The 19694-nt window shown below is 42.7% G+C and overlaps 1 protein-coding gene across 1 annotated transcript in view; it reads left to right on the forward strand.

Annotated features, from left to right (window-relative positions):
• Positions 1–831: 831 nt before the first annotated feature.
• HCRTR1 (hypocretin receptor 1) overlaps positions 832–19694 on the forward strand; it is an 89241-nt gene continuing 70378 nt past the window's right edge. The window contains exon 1 of the mRNA XM_078682092.1: positions 832–1935. Within this exon, the coding sequence (XP_078538218.1) occupies positions 832–1935 (1104 nt within the window). The remainder of the gene's footprint in view (positions 1936–19694) is intronic.

The raw sequence follows: 19694 nt of genomic DNA on the forward strand, positions 1-19694 counted from the left end.
GTCTGCGAGGTTTTTTCTTTCATAAATCTAATTTTTTCCTTTGCTTTTTGAACTTTTCAAATATATTTTTCATTCAACCATTATGGTTGATAAGGAGGTTCTTTCTTATACTGAGGATTACATTAAGCAATTTCTATCAGACTCAGCGAACAGTTTTTTGTCCTCAACCACACCTGCGATTGATTTTTCTCTTAACGATAAAGTTAATCAGTTGGAACGTCTAGAGAAAAAACTTATTAGAACCAAACTCCATGGGCATTTCTTAGCACAGTGTCTGCAATCCAACATCATCCCTGTAGGCCTACAGGTTAAAGTCGAACCTGCAATTTTTATTGACGTTCCCAAGTTCCGAGAAGGTTTCAGTTTTGTCGCGAACAATTGTTCGCGACATTGGATGGTCCTCGGCATTGAAACAGCTAGCGAACAAATTGCCATTCTAACCAAGCAGATAGCGGACCTCAAAGCCGAGATAAGTGGGGATTCCACTCTTACTAACTCCAAAGAGGCATTGACAAAATTGGTGGCTACCCTACAGGACTTTGAAACTACCACAATAAAGAAGAAACTTGAAAAATTAGCCCGCGATGTAAAGTCGTATGACAAAAAAAGAACATATCCCTATCTGCAGGACGAATACTACAGACAAGACAACCAAGGGAGATTTACAAATCGGGGCCGCGGGTCCTACCGGGGCAGGCGGAACTTCACAACTTTCTCAGATTCCTCGTATAGTTCGGGTGAGGACTCAGATCGAGCTGGTCCCAGTGGTGCATACGGATACCAGGACTCCTACGGTCCATCGTACCAACCCCCTTTTTTAGGACAGGGAGGATGGAGACCCCCACGGGGCAGAGGGAACAACTGGGACAGGGGAACTGGCAGAGGCCAATTCAATGCGGGCCAGGAGTGGGACTCCGGGAGAGGGAGAGGCACGAAGCAGGTGAGCTTCCCCAAAGAGGAACACGGGGAAAGATCCACCCGCAGGAAGAACTACAGATGGTAGAGAAGACCTCCCCTGTGATCAACATCTCAAAGTACACTCTCAAGGAGGATGAAACGAAAGTGTTAAGCCGTGGTTTATCCTTTGTTCCCACTTCCATACCGGATGCCTTCAACACTGTGGTCGAACTCCACAGGTTCTTTAGGAAGATAAGACTTAGATATTTTTTTAAGGACAAGCCTTATCAACAATCCTCGTCAACAACGAACCTAAGGACGCCGTCTACATTTGTACCATCTACGTATGCCATGACCCAACGCATCTTGGCATACGAAAGTCTAGTACTACGCGATGTAAAGACAATCCTGGAAGACAAGAAATTTGTTAAACACAACACTAGCAGAGCTGAAAAGTTCGCACTTAAATCTCTAAGGAACAACACCGAGATAGTTGTCAAACCCGCTGACAAGGGCGGCGCCATTGTAGTCCAGGACCTGGACAACTACACGAGGGAAATTCTGCGACAATTAAACGACGGGATCAGTTACAAACAATTGGATGGTGATCCATCTAAAGATCTTATGGCTGAAATTCTGAGGGTCACACAAGATGGTCTACAACAAGGGTTTCTTACAGAACACGAATTCCAGTACTTGAACCAGAAGCACCCCCGACTCCCCACCATTTACACTTTACCGAAAGTCCATAAGGATCTCCAACAGCCCCCGGGACGGCCCATCGTTTCTGGATGTGGTTCACTGCTGGAACCTCTCTGTAGGTATATAGATTTCTTCCTAAAACCACTGACGGAGGCCACAACAACATATCTGAGGGACACCACTCATACCATCAACCTGATCGATGGACATCCATATGACTCTACCCGACATCTCTTGGCAACATGCGACATTGTGTCACTGTACACTAGCATACCCCAGGAGGAGGCCCTTGTGGCAATGACAATTGCACTTGACAAACGGGAGGCACCCGTCCGGGTACCCACATCATTCATTATCTTATTACTCAAGATTGCAATGATGAGGAATTTTTTCATCTTCCAGAATTGCTTTTATCTTCAGACCAAGGGTGTGGCGATGGGGGCGGCCTTTGCCCCGGATCTGGCCATAATCTTCATGTCTATGTACGAAGATACTTTTATACTCACCAAGGCCAACCCATTCAGATCTCAAATACACATGTGGATGAGATATATAGACGATATCATTTGCATCTGGTCAGGAACCGAGGATGAAATCACCACCTTTTTCAACTGGCTCAATGATAGGTCTCCCGATATAAAATTCACCATCAAATTTGATAAGAAGTCCATCGACTTTTTGGACTTAACAATCTTTGTGGATAATGAGACCCTTCAAACTACCCTTTTCAGAAAACCCACGGAGAGAAATTCTTTACTTTTGTACTCTAGCCATCACCCTAGGGGCCTCCGCGATAACCTCCCATTCGGCCAGTTTTTGCGGATCCGCCGTAACTGCAGTAGGAAGGAGGACTACATGGAACAATCAGCAATACTAATGGAAAGACTACTAGAACGCGGATACCCAAGGCGATTGGTCAAGAAAGCCATGAAAAGAGCATGGTTCAACCCCAGGGAAACTCTACTACAATCAGGAGAGAAATCGAACAATAAGGAGGAACGTCTTATCTGTGTAACAACTTTCTCCACAAAAAGTAATATGGTGAAGAAAACTATCAACAAATATTGGAATCTGATATCTGAGGATCTCAATACTGAGTGCCCGCCCCTTCACGCCTTTAAAAAGGCAAGGAACATTCGAGATCACGTGGTGCGCTCTTTCCTCACGACTCCGGATGCACCATCAATTGCTACCATGTGGAATTTGCCTCCTATTGTGGGACACTATCGATGTGGTTCTTGTAAAGCCTGTCCAAATATGATTCAGACTAAGATCTTCAGCCACAAACAACACCAAGTTCCTCTCAAGTCTCACACCAACTGTAATTCCACCAATGTGGTATACTGTATAATATGCCCCTGTGACTTGATATATGTGGGACAGACACAACAACGAGTCAAAGTACGCTTCCTGCAGCACTGCAGCCGTGTTAGGTGCAAGGTCGTAGGTGCCCCTTTGGTTGACCACTGCAATGCAAACAATCACCCCCCGGAAAGTCTGAAGTGGACAATTTTGGAACAGGTCAGATTAGGCCCGAGGGGCGGTAGTGTAGAACCGGTCCTTAATGTAAGGGAGATAAAATGGATCCGATTTTTTGATTCAGTCACTATGGGTTTGAATGAATCTGAGAGTAGTTTTGCACAAATGGCAACCCTGTGAACCATGTCAATGTTCCACACATTGGTGGGTGTCTATACATATCTGGGACCCCTCACACTCATTGCTCTCTGAATTCCTTCCAATAAGTCAAAAAAAATTTCATCCATTTAGTTTTCTGAGTGCCTTTAATGACCTATGAGCGCTTGACTACCATGTCTGGCAGGTCCGCGCCAGTAGAGTACCACCACAAATGGATGACAAAATGGTATAATCGGTAACACAAGTTTGCTTAAATGAGTGTATGACTATCATGTTGTTACAGTGGTACTAAGGATTGTACGTCCTTCTTCATTTAATTTGTACCCCTTTTTGGAATATTGAGCGCCTGACCGCCGTGCCTTGGCAGGTCCGCGACTACAATTTTTCCTGTATTCAGTAACTTGCATGTTGTTGGACATAATGATACATTCTGCAATATAAGAATGTCTTCCTGCTGTATAGGAAAATGAATGTATGACCACCATCCTTCACAATGGGAACAAGGAATGTACATTTTGTGACTGCTCTCATGATTAATCCTTTTCGGAATATTGTGCGCCTGACCGCCATGTATGGCAGGTCCGCGACTCCGTTTCTTCCAAGTGGTTTGTAGTAATGTAACTCTTCCTGCATCCAATAGCTTGACAGCTGTAGGTGTGGTTAATCAGGCGAGCGTTTCTGACCGCGTTGCTAGCAGGTCCACGCAAACCATGATGAGCCAGCATCTGTTGAACATAAGTTTTTCTTTTAAACGTCCGATTTTTCCATCCTGACGTTCTGTCGATTTAATTGATACATTCTGCGACAAAACTTAATGGGAGTCTTTCCTCCCCACACCTCACACTGGACGCTACCAGGTAACCTAGCAACACGTTTGAGTCTTTCCTCTAGGAGTCTAGAAATCTACCCCGGTTACCTGGGCAGCACTTCCTAGTTGCAGACAGACGCGGAGAGACGCCGGCTCCCAGGCTCGGCTTTGATCACCTCGGGTGAGTTTCTTAGAGCAGCAGCGGCTCTAATCCGTTTTTCCTAGAATCGAGCCATGCGTTTACTCCTAACACCTCTCGATAATCGGTGTCTTACAGATGGTTGACGAGTGTGCCTGATTATTTTATGGAACACACTGACACGGAGAAAATTAATCCTTAACTAGGAGACGCGCTGAGACGCCCGACTGTTCCTTCCTTGAAACTTTATCGTTTCTCCATCGGGTGAGTGCCAGAGTATAAGTAATGGTGTGCCCACCAGTCATACCTCTTCTGTCCGATGACTATAACTCCGTTTTAATTTTCGGTGTTTTTCAGACGTGGCACGATCGCATTGTAAATTTAGAGAATTTTGAATACACCAAGGCACGACGGCAAGATCGGTGATCTACACCTCAGTGTCTATTAAATAAGGTATTGTTACAGAAAAGGGGGTTAAACCCAAAAGTCACGGGGACCTGGGCGCTATGCGGTACATATGAGGGAGGGTCCCCGTAAGAAAGGTGTATTGTCAGAAGCATACACAAATTACTAAGAACAATTAAACAAAAATTTTTCACAAACTTATTGGAGTGGTAATAATGATTTATTACCAAACAAAGCGTTGTTTTCAAAATTAATAACAGTTGTATCAATTAATATTTTGCGAAAAAGCCCCAAAGGGGGGAAGGGAAGGAGAGAGTGCTCAAAAGGAGTGATAAGAATTAGAAGATTAACACAATATACAAGAATAACACAGCATTCCAGTTTTCTTGACAATGTAAGGATAATTCAAAATATCATGGCCAAACAATCAGACCAAAATTACACCATTACAATAAATCATATTCGCAAGGCACTTCTGATTGCTAGATTTGATCGGGGATGTGCCGGAATACAAACAGAGAAAAGTCGACGTTTCGACCCCTATCAACAGGCTCATTAAAGTCCTTTCACGGGGTCTTCATCAGTACGTCACACTGGGAAAGTGAGGGAGGGGGGCCAGTTCTGTGAAGAAGAATGTTTCACTTTAGTATATAGTAAGGACGGCAAATCATCCTAAAAACTATAACAACGAGTGGAATGATAATTAAAATAAATTACCATGGGGTACGGCCAAGACTGGCTCAGTACATGGATGGGACGCCACGCTAGGGAGTCGTGGTCTGTCGTCAGTGGCAAAGAACTACGCTACAGAGGAGATAAAAACAAAGGTGTCAGCGGACTGATATGTCCCAAGGGTTTATACAACAGAATATAAAACAATCTCTTGGAAAATAAGGCAGAGCCCTGAGAGGGTCCTAGGGCCTTATTACCAAAATAACCCCATGAGAGGGTAGTTACGGTAAAATAGAGTAGTACCTCTGAGGTCAGATGGAACGTCACGAGTAGGTGGGTAATTAAAATTTCAGCTTTTAAGTCCGCAATTTCCTTACTTAAGGAGACTACCTGTTCCGCACCACGTCAACAAATATCACAGGCTCGATTTTAATCGAGCCTGTGATATTTGTTGACGTGCCAAAATTTAAAGAGGGTTTTAGCTACGTGGCAAACAACTGCTCCCGGCACTGGATGGTGCTGGGAGTGGAGACAGCTGCGGAACAGGTAGTCTCCTTAAGTAAGGAAATTGCGGACTTAAAAGCTGAAATTTTAATTACCCACCTACTCGTGACGTTCCATCTGACCTCAGAGGTACTACTCTATTTTACCGTAACTACCCTCTCATGGGGTTATTTTGGTAATAAGGCCCTAGGACCCTCTCAGGGCTCTGCCTTATTTTCCAAGAGATTGTTTTATATTCTGTTGTATAAACCCTTGGGACATATCAGTCCGCTGACACCTTTGTTTTTATCTCCTCTGTAGCGTAGTTCTTTGCCACTGACGACAGACCACGACTCCCTAGCGTGGCGTCCCATCCATGTACTGAGCCAGTCTTGGCCGTACCCCATGGTAATTTATTTTAATTATCATTCCACTCGTTGTTATAGTTTTTAGGGTGATTTGCCATCCTTACTATATACTAAAGTGAAACATTCTTCTTCACAGAACTGGCCCCCCTCCCTCACTTTCCCAGTGTGACGTCCTGATGAAGACCCCGTGAAAGGACTTTAATGAGCCTGTTGATAGGGGTCGAAACGTCGACTTTTCTCTGTTTGTATTCCGGCACATCCCCGATCAAATCTAGCAATCAGAAGTGCCTTGCGAATATGATTTATTGTAATGGTGTAATTTTGGTCTGATTGTTTGGCCATGATATTTTGAATTATCCTTACATTGTCAAGAAAACTGGAATGCTGTGTTATTCTTGTGTATTGTGTTAATCTTCTAATTCTTATCACTCCTTTTGAGCACTCTCTCCTTCCCTTCCCCCCTTTGGGGCTTTTTCGCAAAATATTAATTGATACAACTGTTATTAATTTTGAAAACAACGCTTTGTTTGGTAATAAATCATTATTACCACTCCAATAAGTTTGTGAAAAAATTTTGTTTAATTGTTCTTAGTAATTTGTGTATGCTTCTGACAATACACCTTTCTTACGGGGACCCTCCCTCATATGTACCGCATAGCGCCCAGGTCCCCGTGACTTTTGGGTTTAACCCCCTTTTCTGTAACACTTTCTGAGCAGGTGTTGACCTGCGAGGTTTTCCTAAATTAAGTTTACTTATACCATGGTGGAATCAGAATTACTTTCATATACAGAGGAGTATATTAATCAGCTCACAAAGGATTTGTCAACTACTTTTCTCTCTACTTCTGTCCCCCCAATTGACATCACCCTAAATGATAAGATAGCTCGTCTTGAAAGATTAGAGAAGAAACTTATCAGAACACGACTCCATGGGCACCTCTTTACGAGGTATTTGCAAGAGAACATAATCCCGGTGGGATTGCAAATTAAAATCGAGCCTGTGATATTTGTTGACGTGCCAAAATTTAAAGAGGGTTTTAGCTACGTGGCAAACAACTGCTCCCGGCACTGGATGGTGCTGGGAGTGGAGACAGCTGCGGAACAGGTAGTCTCCTTAAGTAAGGAAATTGCGGACTTAAAAGCTGAAATTTTAATTACCCACCTACTCGTGACGTTCCATCTGACCTCAGAGGTACTACTCTATTTTACCGTAACTACCCTCTCATGGGGTTATTTTGGTAATAAGGCCCTAGGACCCTCTCATGGCTCTGCCTTATTTTCCAAGAGATTGTTTTATATTCTGTTGTATAAACCCTTGGGACATATCAGTCCGCTGACACCTTTGTTTTTATCTCCTCTGTAGCGTAGTTCTTTGCCACTGACGACAGACCACGACTCCCTAGCGTGGCGTCCCATCCATGTACTGAGCCAGTCTTGGCCGTACCCCATGGTAATTTATTTTAATTATCATTCCACTCGTTGTTATAGTTTTTAGGATGATTTGCCGTCCTTACTATATACTAAAGTGAAACATTCTTCTTCACAGAACTGGCCCCCCTCCCTCACTTTCCCAGTGTGACGTCCTGATGAAGACCCCGTGAAAGGACTTTAACGAGCCTGTTGATAGGGGTCGAAACGTCGACTTTTCTCTGTTTGTATTCCGGCACATCCCCGATCAAATCTAGCAATCAGAAGTGCCTTGCGAATATGATTTATTGTAATGGTGTAATTTTGGTCTGATTGTTTGGCCATGATATTTTGAATTATCCTTACATTGTCAAGAAAACTGGAATGCTGTGTTATTCTTGTGTATTGTGTTAATCTTCTAATTCTTATCACTCCTTTTGAGCACTCTCTCCTTCCCTTCCCCCCTTTGGGGCTTTTTCGCAAAATATTAATTGATACAACTGTTATTAATTTTGAAAACAACGCTTTGTTTGGTAATAAATCATTATTACCACTCCAATAAGTTTGTGAAAAAATGTTGTTTAATTGTTCTTAGTAATTTGTGTATGCTTCTGACAATACACCTTTCTTACGGGGACCCTCCCTCATATGTACCGCATAGCGCCCAGGTCCCCGTGACTTTTGGGTTTAACCCCCTTTTCTGTAACACTTTCTGAGCAGGTGTTGACCTGCGAGGTTTTCCTAAATTAAGTTTACTTATACCATGGTGGAATCAGAATTACTTTCATATACAGAGGAGTATATTAATCAGCTCACAAAGGATTTGTCAACTACTTTTCTCTCTACTTCTGTCCCCCCAATTGACATCACCCTAAATGATAAGATAGCTCGTCTTGAAAGATTAGAGAAGAAACTTATCAGAACACGACTCCATGGGCACCTCTTTACGAGGTATTTGCAAGAGAACATAATCCCGGTGGGATTGCAAATTAAAATCGAGCCTGTGATATTTGTTGACGTGCCAAAATTTAAAGAGGGTTTTAGCTACGTGGCAAACAACTGCTCCCGGCACTGGATGGTGCTGGGAGTGGAGACAGCTGCGGAACAGGTAGTCTCCTTAAGTAAGGAAATTGCGGACTTAAAAGCTGAAATTTTAATTACCCACCTACTCGTGACGTTCCATCTGACCTCAGAGGTACTACTCTATTTTACCGTAACTACCCTCTCATGGGGTTATTTTGGTAATAAGGCCCTAGGACCCTCTCAGGGCTCTGCCTTATTTTCCAAGAGATTGTTTTATATTCTGTTGTATAAACCCTTGGGACATATCAGTCCGCTGACACCTTTGTTTTTATCTCCTCTGTAGCGTAGTTCTTTGCCACTGACGACAGACCACGACTCCCTAGCGTGGCGTCCCATCCATGTACTGAGCCAGTCTTGGCCGTACCCCATGGTAATTTATTTTAATTATCATTCCACTCGTTGTTATAGTTTTTAGGATGATTTGCCGTCCTTACTATATACTAAAGTGAAACATTCTTCTTCACAGAACTGGCCCCCCTCCCTCACTTTCCCAGTGTGACGTCCTGATGAAGACCCCGTGAAAGGACTTTAATGAGCCTGTTGATAGGGGTCGAAACGTCGACTTTTCTCTGTTTGTATTCCGGCACATCCCCGATCAAATCTAGCAATCAGAAGTGCCTTGCGAATATGATTTATTGTAATGGTGTAATTTTGGTCTGATTGTTTGGCCATGATATTTTGAATTATCCTTACATTGTCAAGAAAACTGGAATGCTGTGTTATTCTTGTATATTGTGTTAATCTTCTAATTCTTATCACTCCTTTTGAGCACTCTCTCCTTCCCTTCCCCCCTTTGGGGCTTTTTCGCAAAATATTAATTGATACAACTGTTATTAATTTTGAAAACAACGCTTTGTTTGGTAATAAATCATTATTACCACTCCAATAAGTTTGTGAAAAAATTTTGTTTAATTGTTCTTAGTAATTTGTGTATGCTTCTGACAATACACCTTTCTTACGGGGACCCTCCCTCATATGTACCGCTATTAAATAAGGTAGGCCCCCCATGCTAACGCCCCAGACCTTCTGCCAAACGGAGTACTCATTTTGGGGCTGTTATTTTAATATTAGTTTTTCCATTGTGATTTCCAGACAATACCACACTGGACAAAGGCACCGCCCGGATACGGACCACGCCCGACGGGCAGGCCGTTTTCTCTACCTGCCTCGCCAGGTAACATAAAATAAGTCCATTGGGTTGTCCCAAGTTCATCCTTAGTATATTTAACCTCTTTTTAAATCTTTTTATTCTTCCTTTTCATACTTTAAATACCCTTACGGGTCTCCGTTTCTTTTTGAATGACTATGTCGGGACTTTTTTGAGACCGGTTTAAGTAATTTAGCGTTCTTTAATTTTGTGCCTAGGAACCAGCCCCACTTCACCCTCACCCCCCCCCCTCACGTCCTGATGAAGACCCGCGAGTAAGGATCCACAGTCCTACACCTTTGGGTCGAAACGTAGACCATCATCTACAATCAAGAACTCCTAACCCCAGTTTGATAATAATAATCATTACGGGAGTCTCTTTTCATGTAAATTGTTTTGTTTGACATATGTTTTTCTTGACCTCTCCCATGTGGATCAATGATAACCATGGTTTAACTGTTGGATTCATGCTTTAGGATTTTTTTTTGATTAGTGATGTATAACTAATTGAAACACATCCCCTCCCTTGCACACCTTCCCTCCCTCCTGTGGGTGCAAGATATGGGCAGGCTCATTTATGATTTTTGTTTGTTTTTTATAGCCCTGCAAAATAAAGAATACATGTGAGGCTTTACAAGTTACAAGAAAACAGAAATTGAACTCTCTAAGGGAAAGTACAAATATTTGTACTCAAATTGTTGACGTTTCTAGACGTAGTTCCCAATAATGCACAGTGCTGAACTCATGTGAGGCAGAAAAAGCCAGAGTAGATGGTCTACAAAGACACAGCAGTAGTAGACAGTCATGCTTCCAGTTATCAAATATGTTCCTTGCCTTGTGTAGTGGGATGGAAACCTCTGCTTATCACATTAGTATTGTCACGAAAAGATAAAATTTACAGGTTGTTATTATTGAACAAATGTGTAGAGCAATAACATATGTTACTCAGGGGCTTATTCATAAATGGATGGACAGGCCATTGTTCTGTCTGGGGGATGGAGTAATTTACCATATCCTCCTGGTCGAGGGACCACTCGCCACATTTATAAATGATTGCCAAGCAGGCGGTCATTTAGAATGCATTTGCAGTAACCACTGTCAAGGCAGTTCCTGCTGCTGCATTTCACTGTTTGAACAGTTTTCTTTTTTTTTATTTTCACAAAGAAAATCCCAAAATACGATGATCCATGACTGGCAGGATACGTTACCTAAAGTCACACTCTTTCTGGTTAATTTTTTAACCTCAGATGCCTCGCTGCCCTCCCATCTCAACTTTCTCTTTTCTTTTAACAACTTAAGAGTTCCCAAGTTAGTTATCAGCACACTGTTACCAACTGTTGTTCACACTTCGCATATGAGGGTGAAGTAAGGTGGAATGCAACCGTGACTCCACTATATCATTTCCGGGGCGGTCGAGGGACGAAGTGAAGCCACATGGCAACATAACAGTGTACCTCAGCAATGCTATGAATTTCTCTGGACCTATTGTGGTGCCCAGGGTATATTTTAATGTGAGGATTCTGCAGTTAGAGTATCCACCAGAAAGAGTGTCAATATTTATTTGTTCTTTCGGTGCACCGCTGATGCTTCTTTTTCCTAGGTTGTAATATGTTTGTTTGATTTGTCTCAAAAGAATGCATTGCTTGCCATTCAAAGATGTTTTTTGATGGCTAATGAGGTGCTTTTATTTGTGTGGTTAGATTTTTGTGATATATTCTTTTACATGGGAGTTGACATCAGTGAAGTGTTCAATGTTTTCTAGTGCCTGGCTGAGGTGGGCCCCTAGAACTTTTTGGCTTATTTGTTAGGAGTTTTTTTCAGGATCTTCTTTGGACATTTTTGGATAGTGTGATATGGGTTCACTTGTGTTATATTGAAAGGGTAGAGGCGATGATAGGGCCGTTGACCTTGATGGTCTCTGCAAAAGTTAGATGAAAGGGACAAAGATGACTCTAGTGTTTTTCTGGCTTTGTGGGAGGTGGGTGTTAGTGGGTCAGTAAAAGTTGAATTTCTTCACATGAATATTGATGTTGAAGGAACACTTCTTGTTTCTCTTTTTCCTCTTAGTGCTGAAGTCACCATGGATGTTATTTTCTGTAGAGAACATTTGGCTGTCCATGAAATAATAAATGAAGTGCTTTGAGAAATCAACTCTGTTTTCTTGGAGAATGTTAGATGATTTTTATGTATGTTCTTTTGGGTGGCAAGGTTCTGAGGCTGATTTTGAATCCTTTGAAGAAAAGTTCAAGGTTGCAGATTTTTTGATGATGCGATGTGAGTAAGTGGGTGGAGCCAGCGAAGGAAGTGGGTAGAGCCAGAGAAAAGTCGGTGTGGCCTCCGACAAACATTTAAGCACCTGCACTTCATATTTTACAAATTAAGCGCTGCCCTTCTCTTAAAGGGATTTCCAAAACAGCCTTTGTAGCCATGAAGGTACTGTTCGCGTCTTTACGAGTTTCCCGGGAATTATTGTGTTGCCTATAAACAGCTTAGATACGAAGGCTCGTAGCCTAGCGGTATTGCATCTTTTGTAGAAAAAGGACGCCTGCAAGCCAAGAATGACAGTCGCATCAGGGATCCTTTATTGCTTTGCCTGAAAAAACAAAGGTCAACTTGAAAGCCACAGTGGTTACATCTGCAACAGTTGAAGGAACCACTTGAGTCATGGTTTAACCCTTAATTTAATCCTTGATTGTATCATGCCTGAAATGCTGGGCACTAAACCCGAAACCCAGACAATCAAAGAATTCATGGAATAATCTATTAAAAGATATTTAGAGGAGGAACTAAGGACCTCTGTGAGGGAGGCGGTGGATGCGGCATTGGTTAAGAGGAAGCGGGAGACCCCTGTAGTGACTGTTTTTTCCCCCACTCTGATGGGGACTCCCCTTCTACCTCGGAACCCCAGAGAGGGGGCAAGGATTCCCACAAGAGGAAACTTACTGAAAAGGCATTTAGCCGTGCCTGTGACACAGATAGCCTTTGCCCTACAATAGAAAGTGGTGCTCTTAGTAGCACAAAGGAAAGGGGCCAATTTGTTAGGGCATAAAGAAAAGTTGTCCATAGCAGCATGATTGAAAGAAGTGACCTTTATGGTACAAAGGATATACTTAGCAGCCTAAACTCCTGTGCGGAGAATGATGATTTGGAGATAGATGAATTTGTTTTTGATCCTCAGGACAGTTATGAGTTTTTGGCAGGAATAGACAAGGATCTGGATCAAGGCTCTTCCTACCAAGAGGTTAAGAACCTCTTTGGGGTCGAGATATTTAACTCCACTATGATTAAACATCCACACAGCGCGAAATGGTGGCCAATGAACAACGTTGCAAAGCACCTCAAACATTGGGTCTGGAAGTCTCTTGATAAGGAAACATGTAATTTGCTTCGGACAGAATGCCCTAGGCCCCCTACAGTGGATAACATGTGTAATACGCCAAGTCAGGATCCAGAACGTATTACTTTACTGTTTAAATCTGACAACAGCCTTTAGAAAGGGTATTGAGAAATGTTTAAAACAATGTCAGGAGTAAGTCCTCGATATTCTGGGCCCACTTACACATATCCTTGATAAGGCAGAAGAAGCCAGAGGCAAGGACAGTAGGATAAACATTGACCTTTTATGGGGTTGGGCACAGCATGCCATTTGTATGCTAGGCAATGCCAATGCGGGCCTGTTTGCAGAATGATGTAAGGCAGTGTTAATGAGGACTAATGCTAAATTGGCTGATCTGTCCTCTTGAGACGACATGGGAGATCTCAAATGTCTCCTTTTTGTGGAACGTTTTGTGAAATCCTTAGGGGAAATATGTTTCCAGCTTTACAGCCTTTAGCAAGGCTCAAACTAGCATGTGCAGGGTCTTTGGCTCTAGAGCTATTTTTTAACATGCCGTCAGGAGGGGACAGGCTGTCAGCCACGGTTCATTCAGGTCCCAGTTTTATCCACAAGGGCAGATAAACTTTGGTATACTATGGCTGGCGTTACAGCCCCAATTCAAACTTCTATCCCCACATACGAAGAATCTCTAGAAACCGTGGAGGAAGGTCTAGGACTTCAGGTTCAGGATATCAAGGAGGGCAATATGGAGAAGGTTAAAATTCTTTGTTCAAAATTGGGAGAAGATCACAGAAGACAACTGGGTGTTAGAAATTGTCAGTGGCTTCGGAATAGAGTTTTCGGAGTTTCCAGCTTAAATGGTAAAACCCAAAAAGTTGTTGTTTGATGCGCAGAGAAGATGGTTTGGAGATAGATTAATTTGTTTTTGATCCTCAGGACAGTTATGAGTTTTTGGCGGGAATAGACAAGGATCTGGATCAAGGCCAGATCCTCCCTGGACTGGAAACAAGCAACCTAGGACCATTTGCTCACTACACCACTGAATTGAAGCTAGTCTGGCTGATGAAGGGTGATGCCCTGAAACTAGTCCCAGGATGCTTGTTTCCAGTCCAGGGAGGACCTGGCTTGGCAGTTCGGGCTGGACTGTTCCCACAAGGAACAGGGTCAAGACTGATTTGCATCTGGCTGGGTCCAAACTGGGGTGGTGTGGTGAGCAAAAGAATGATGGATTAAACCCAGATCCTTTTGACAACAAGAAGAACAACAATTAATGTGAATGTTTGCATTGTTCAGCATTCCATCCATCAATTGTTTCTTTCTAAGTGGAAAGGGCATGCCTAGATGTGGTTCCCATGCTCACTACACCACTGGATTCAAGATAGCCTGGCTGGTTAAGGGTGATGCTCTGAAACCGGTCCCAGGATGCTTGTTTCTGGTCCAGGGAGGACCTGGCTTGGCAGTTCGGGCTGGACTGTTCCCACAAGGAACGGGGTCAAGACTGATTTGCATATGGCTGGGTCCAAATTGGTCCAGTGAGCAAAATAATGATGGATTAAACCCAGATCCTTGTGACGGGGGTGAATGTTTGCATTGTTCAACATTCTGTCCATCAATGGTTTCTTTTCCAGAACAGGGAGCACTAGGGGGCTTTGTGAACACTGTTTTTCTTATAAAAAAGAAGAACAAAGGTTGGTGCCCTGTTATACATTTAAGAGAGTTAAACAGATTTCTAATCTATAGACATTTCAAGATGGAGGGTATCTATCTTTTATGAGACATCTTGCAGGCCAAGGATTTGTCAGTAAAATTAGACCTCAACGATGCTTGCTACACGATACCCATGGACGGGGACAGCCAGAAGTATCTGCCCTTCTCTTAGAGAGGCATTCTTTATCAGTTCCTTTGCCTTCCTTTCGGGCTGTCCTCGGCTCTGTGCACTTTTGCCAAGGTGCTAACTCCTGTGGTAAGCTTCCATAGGCAGAGAGGAGTTTGCCTCATTATATATCTAGACGAGATCCTTATTATGTCTCAGGACAGAATGGAACTTCTGAATCATTTATAGATAGAACTTCTGGAAAACCTGGGTTTCATAGTGAATACAGAGAAATCTGTCACGGTTCCCACACAAAACATAGAGTCTTGGGGTTTCCAGGTAGATATGATGATATCTCAAATGATTCTGCCTCAGAAGAAAGTGTCAAAGATAAAGCAGGAGAAGAGATCAGCTTTGTCCCAAGAATTAATTTTCCAAAAGGAATGTGGGGAAAATTCTGGGTCTTCTATTGTGCTCAATGTAGGCAATTTGTCCTGGCCCACTACATTACAGGGGTCTACAGAGATTGAAAGCTTTGGAATTAAGGAAAGGCTTATGTTATGGGGATTCGGTTCCCCTATTAAAAGACCCTTTGGAAGATCTGGAATGGTAGTTGAGGAATCTCGAAGCATGAAAAGGCAAGGCCATCTTCAGGAAGGTTCCTGACATTGCAGTGGAATCAGAAGCAAACAACTGGACTGGGGAGCTTGGCTGAACAGGTCAGAGACAGGTAGATGATGGTTAAAGGAGGAACAGTCACTTCACAGAAACTGTTCAGAAATGTTAGCTGGTCTGAATGCCTTAATGACTTCAGGAAATTATTGACAAATTGAAGCACACTGATTAAGTTAGGCAATTTCACAGCCGTCTCTTACATAAACTGATTTGGAGATGCAAGGTGAAAACCTTGGCAGGTGTTGGGTGACAACTTTGGTATCTGTATTGGGTAGACAAGAGTGTGCTAAGAGTGGAGTGTATTCCAGGCTTTCAGAATGCAAGAGCGGACTGGAAATCCAGATTTCTCAAGGACTCCAGCGATTGAAAGTTATACTCAGAGATTTTCAGTTTGATACAAGGTTTGTGGGGGCGATTCTGGTAGGCTTATTTGTAAGCAGGTTAACAGTCCAAGTACCAAGGAATGTCCGTTGGAGGCCAGCTGCAGGGGCAGCGGCTGTGGACACTCTCCTACAGCTCTGGGACAGGAACAAGGGATATGTGTTTCCCCCCTTCTCCATGATTAAGGGAGTATTGTGGGAAGCGAGGTTGGAGTCCTCCAGCATTATCCTAGTGACTCCCTTAGGAGGTCTATGGTTTGGTTCTCAGGAGTGATGGAACTCGCAGTAGCCATTTCATGACTGGACCAGGTACCCTTGGGTCTTCTACAGGGTTTAGACGGAGGGGAACATCCTTTATTTTCAGAAGGGAAGATGAACCTTCTTGTTTGGAAGATTTCAGGGGTTCAAGCAGATATTCACGCCTTTCAGGAGAAGCTAGGGGTTTATAGGATGAGTCATGAGCCCCAGGAACAAGGAAAAGGTACAAGGGTGTTTTGAAGAAATGGTGTAGTTGGTGCGTGGAAAGGGGTCGGGATCTCGTTGAAGCTCCTATCCAACAGGTAGCCAATTGTCTAGCGGAGCATTTTGACTCAAGACTTTCTTATAGGATAATTCATTGTTATAGATCTGCTATTTCTTCTGGTCATGCACTGATTAATAATTTGGCAATTGGGAGTAATCATTTAAAAAAGGAGTCCTGAAGGGTGTGAGGTTCAGAAGACCCCATAGGGCTCGTTATTGGTCCCTCTGGGATGTTAATTTGATTTTCAAACTCTTTACTTCTTGGCCAGCCAATGTTTACCTCTCTCCTAAACAAATATCCATGAAGTTAGCAATCTTGCTATGTTTGATTTCATTTAGGAGAGTCTCAGGCATCAAAGTTCTAGAGTTGTCCAATAGATTCTATTCACCAGAGGTTGTTCATTCTGATGTTTAGAAAAAAACGAAAAACAATGTCATATTCTGTTTTCTATCCTTTTTATCATGATTGTGACAGATTATGTGACGTTTGTTGTATGAGACTGTATGAGAGCAAGGTCCTGGATTTCAGAGCGTCTGGTGTTGATCAACTGCTTTTATCCTATGTAAAACATTGTAAACCTGTTTCTGCAGCCACATTGGCCAGGTGGATACATATGACTATGAGTGAAGTTGGTGTGGATCTTTCCAGGTTTGGAGCACATTCTTCTAGAGGAGCAATGACTAGTAAGGTTTTTTGGGCAAGTGGATCCCTACCTGAAATACTTAAAACAGCAGACTGGTCAAATACAGATATGTTTGCAAAGTTGTATTTGAGACCAGTGGAGCATGTTAGTAATGAAGCTTTGTATGGCTTTTAACATGCATGGTAGCCTCTGGTCTTGTAATAAATGGAGATTCTCCAATTAACATGCAGAGAGAACATTAATTTCATTATAAAGTCAATGGGCAAATATTATCCCACCCTCCTCACCCTAAAGGAGAGGTATTAGGAAGGTGAGTATCCAGAATTAATATATTTCATTGTTATCTCTGTGGAGGTGGTTCTAGGAAAGTATCTCTCTAAATAATTTAGTTTACAGCTCAGGAGTTTACAATATGGATTAGATTTATTGTGAGGTTTTTTTCCATTCTTTTAGATAATGCTTCATAAAATTAAATGGAATTCCATTAAATGGCTCATTTCCTGTTTTGTCGCAGCCTAACGAGGAGAATGTCTACGTGCACTGCATATTTTTATGTTTTCATGAACATACTAAGTGCTTTATGATGTATTACTATTCTTTAAAGGGCTGCTTGTTGGGACAGCAATAAAAGGCTATTGCATAATGTTAGCCTCCGTTGTCTTTAATGAAATTACGTTTCTCTCTGCATGTTAATTGGAGAATCACCATTCTTTGGTGTCCTTGCAGTACTTGCAGGCCATGCAGTTCCCACATTTGTAATTTTTCGTCAGGGGTGGTAAACCCCGTTATGATGCAAGTATGGGTGTAGAGGGCTTTGGTAGGGCTACCCTTACTTATCAAATCCTTAATATTAGATCCCCTTTTGAATGAAAATATAGGGCTGTCTGGTTGTGTGCATTGTTATTAATGGCACAGCAACTTGTACCACTACAGGTGATAGATGCTTTATCTGCTCCCTCTTCTCTTTCCCTACAGGTGTTTTTTACAATATATAAACAGGCACTCGTCCTATGGAAGGCAGACATTTCTGCCATGCCTGGCACTGAGCCAAAGTCTCTAAACATGAAGTAAGCCCAACTCTAAGATTCAGTTAGTACTCTATCTTCTCTGTGCCATCTCCAGCTGACACTGGGGCACATATAACAAGCCCCGATCGCCACAGAATCGTCACTTTTTACGATGTTCCTCTGGCGATAGGGGCTTCTCCTTATTTACAAGGCAGAGTTAAGCCACTTAACGTGGCTTAACACTGTATTTTATATAAGGCCCCCTTTCAAGCTATGCTTAGCATGAGAGGGGAGGGCAATGAGTGTTGCTGTGGGCGTTCCACCGCAACACCCATTGATTATGATGCTGCCCCCTATTTACAAGGATGGTGTTAATTGGAGGCAGCGTCAGAATTAAGACCAGGGAAAACCTGGTCTTTCCCTGGCACAATGAGGAGAAATGTTTCATCTCTCCTCGTTTTTGCGTGTGTGCTGCATTGTACAGCACACTTGAAAATAGCAAAAGGCCAGTGATTGCTTATGTACAGGAAGGTCCCCCTTCCTGCACATAAATAATCCATTTTTTTAAAATGCCTTTTTGCAACATCTATGTGTGCTTACAAAACGGGATTAAAAATTGTTTATGTGCTGGATGGTTCCCCTTCCTGCACATAAACAATCTTCCCCTGCACGCAGACAACCTTGCACTACGGTGCAAATTGTGCCTGCGTTGGCGCTAGGCTGCAAAGTGTAGCACCAGTGCAGGGGGAAATGCAGAGCTGCACCATATTCTTGTAAATATGTTGCAGCCCTGAAGTGGCAGAGTGAGGCGTTAAGCCAGGAAGGCTAACACCTCACTACGCCACTTCCCTTGTAAATATGCCGTTAGGTGTAGACCTTTGTAGCTGCTAGTGGAGCAAGGAAATAGTGCTTAGAGCTTAAAAGGTGAAACAGACAAAACAAGCATAAATGGCTAGACCATATACACTTCCTATATCCCTATATCGGTAAGAAACATCATTATTACATTTACCTGGTGTGTAATGTATGCTAACTTCACCAGATGCCTGATTAAATTTGCAGAACAATATTTTGTATGATTTGACTGTCAATTCAGAAATTATTGGCAGAAAATGATTCAAGGCTGAAACAGTTGAAAATTATTTGAATCTGATTGGACGAGTGTGTAATTTCAGGTTGTAGATATTCTGGTATTAGATCTGGCATTTGATTGGCTAGCAGGGATAGGAAAAACGTTGTTGCTGCTGTCATTATGTAATGTCATTGCAATAAGTATGTGGCTAGTCGCAGATCCGACGTCTCTCTTCCCCCAAAAAATAAACAAATGTAAAGGGCGGGAGCAGCATCCATCAAACCCAAAGGGAATATGGAGGATAATAGAAGCCAATCACCATTTCAAGTAGCACTGGGAAGCCTTACAGTTCATCTTACATTTTACAAAAGGTGTCTGTACACACAGTCAGGGGTCCAGTAGCGAGCTTACAGCTGAGGAGTAGAAGAGCCTGCAGACTTGAACAGTGTCCACCCACAGGAGTCAGGACATCCTATCCTTTGAATGGTTTGATAC

Source organism: Lissotriton helveticus, chromosome 3_1, assembly GCF_964261635.1.
Source record: "Lissotriton helveticus chromosome 3_1, aLisHel1.1, whole genome shotgun sequence".
NCBI lineage: Eukaryota > Metazoa > Chordata > Amphibia > Caudata > Salamandridae > Lissotriton > Lissotriton helveticus.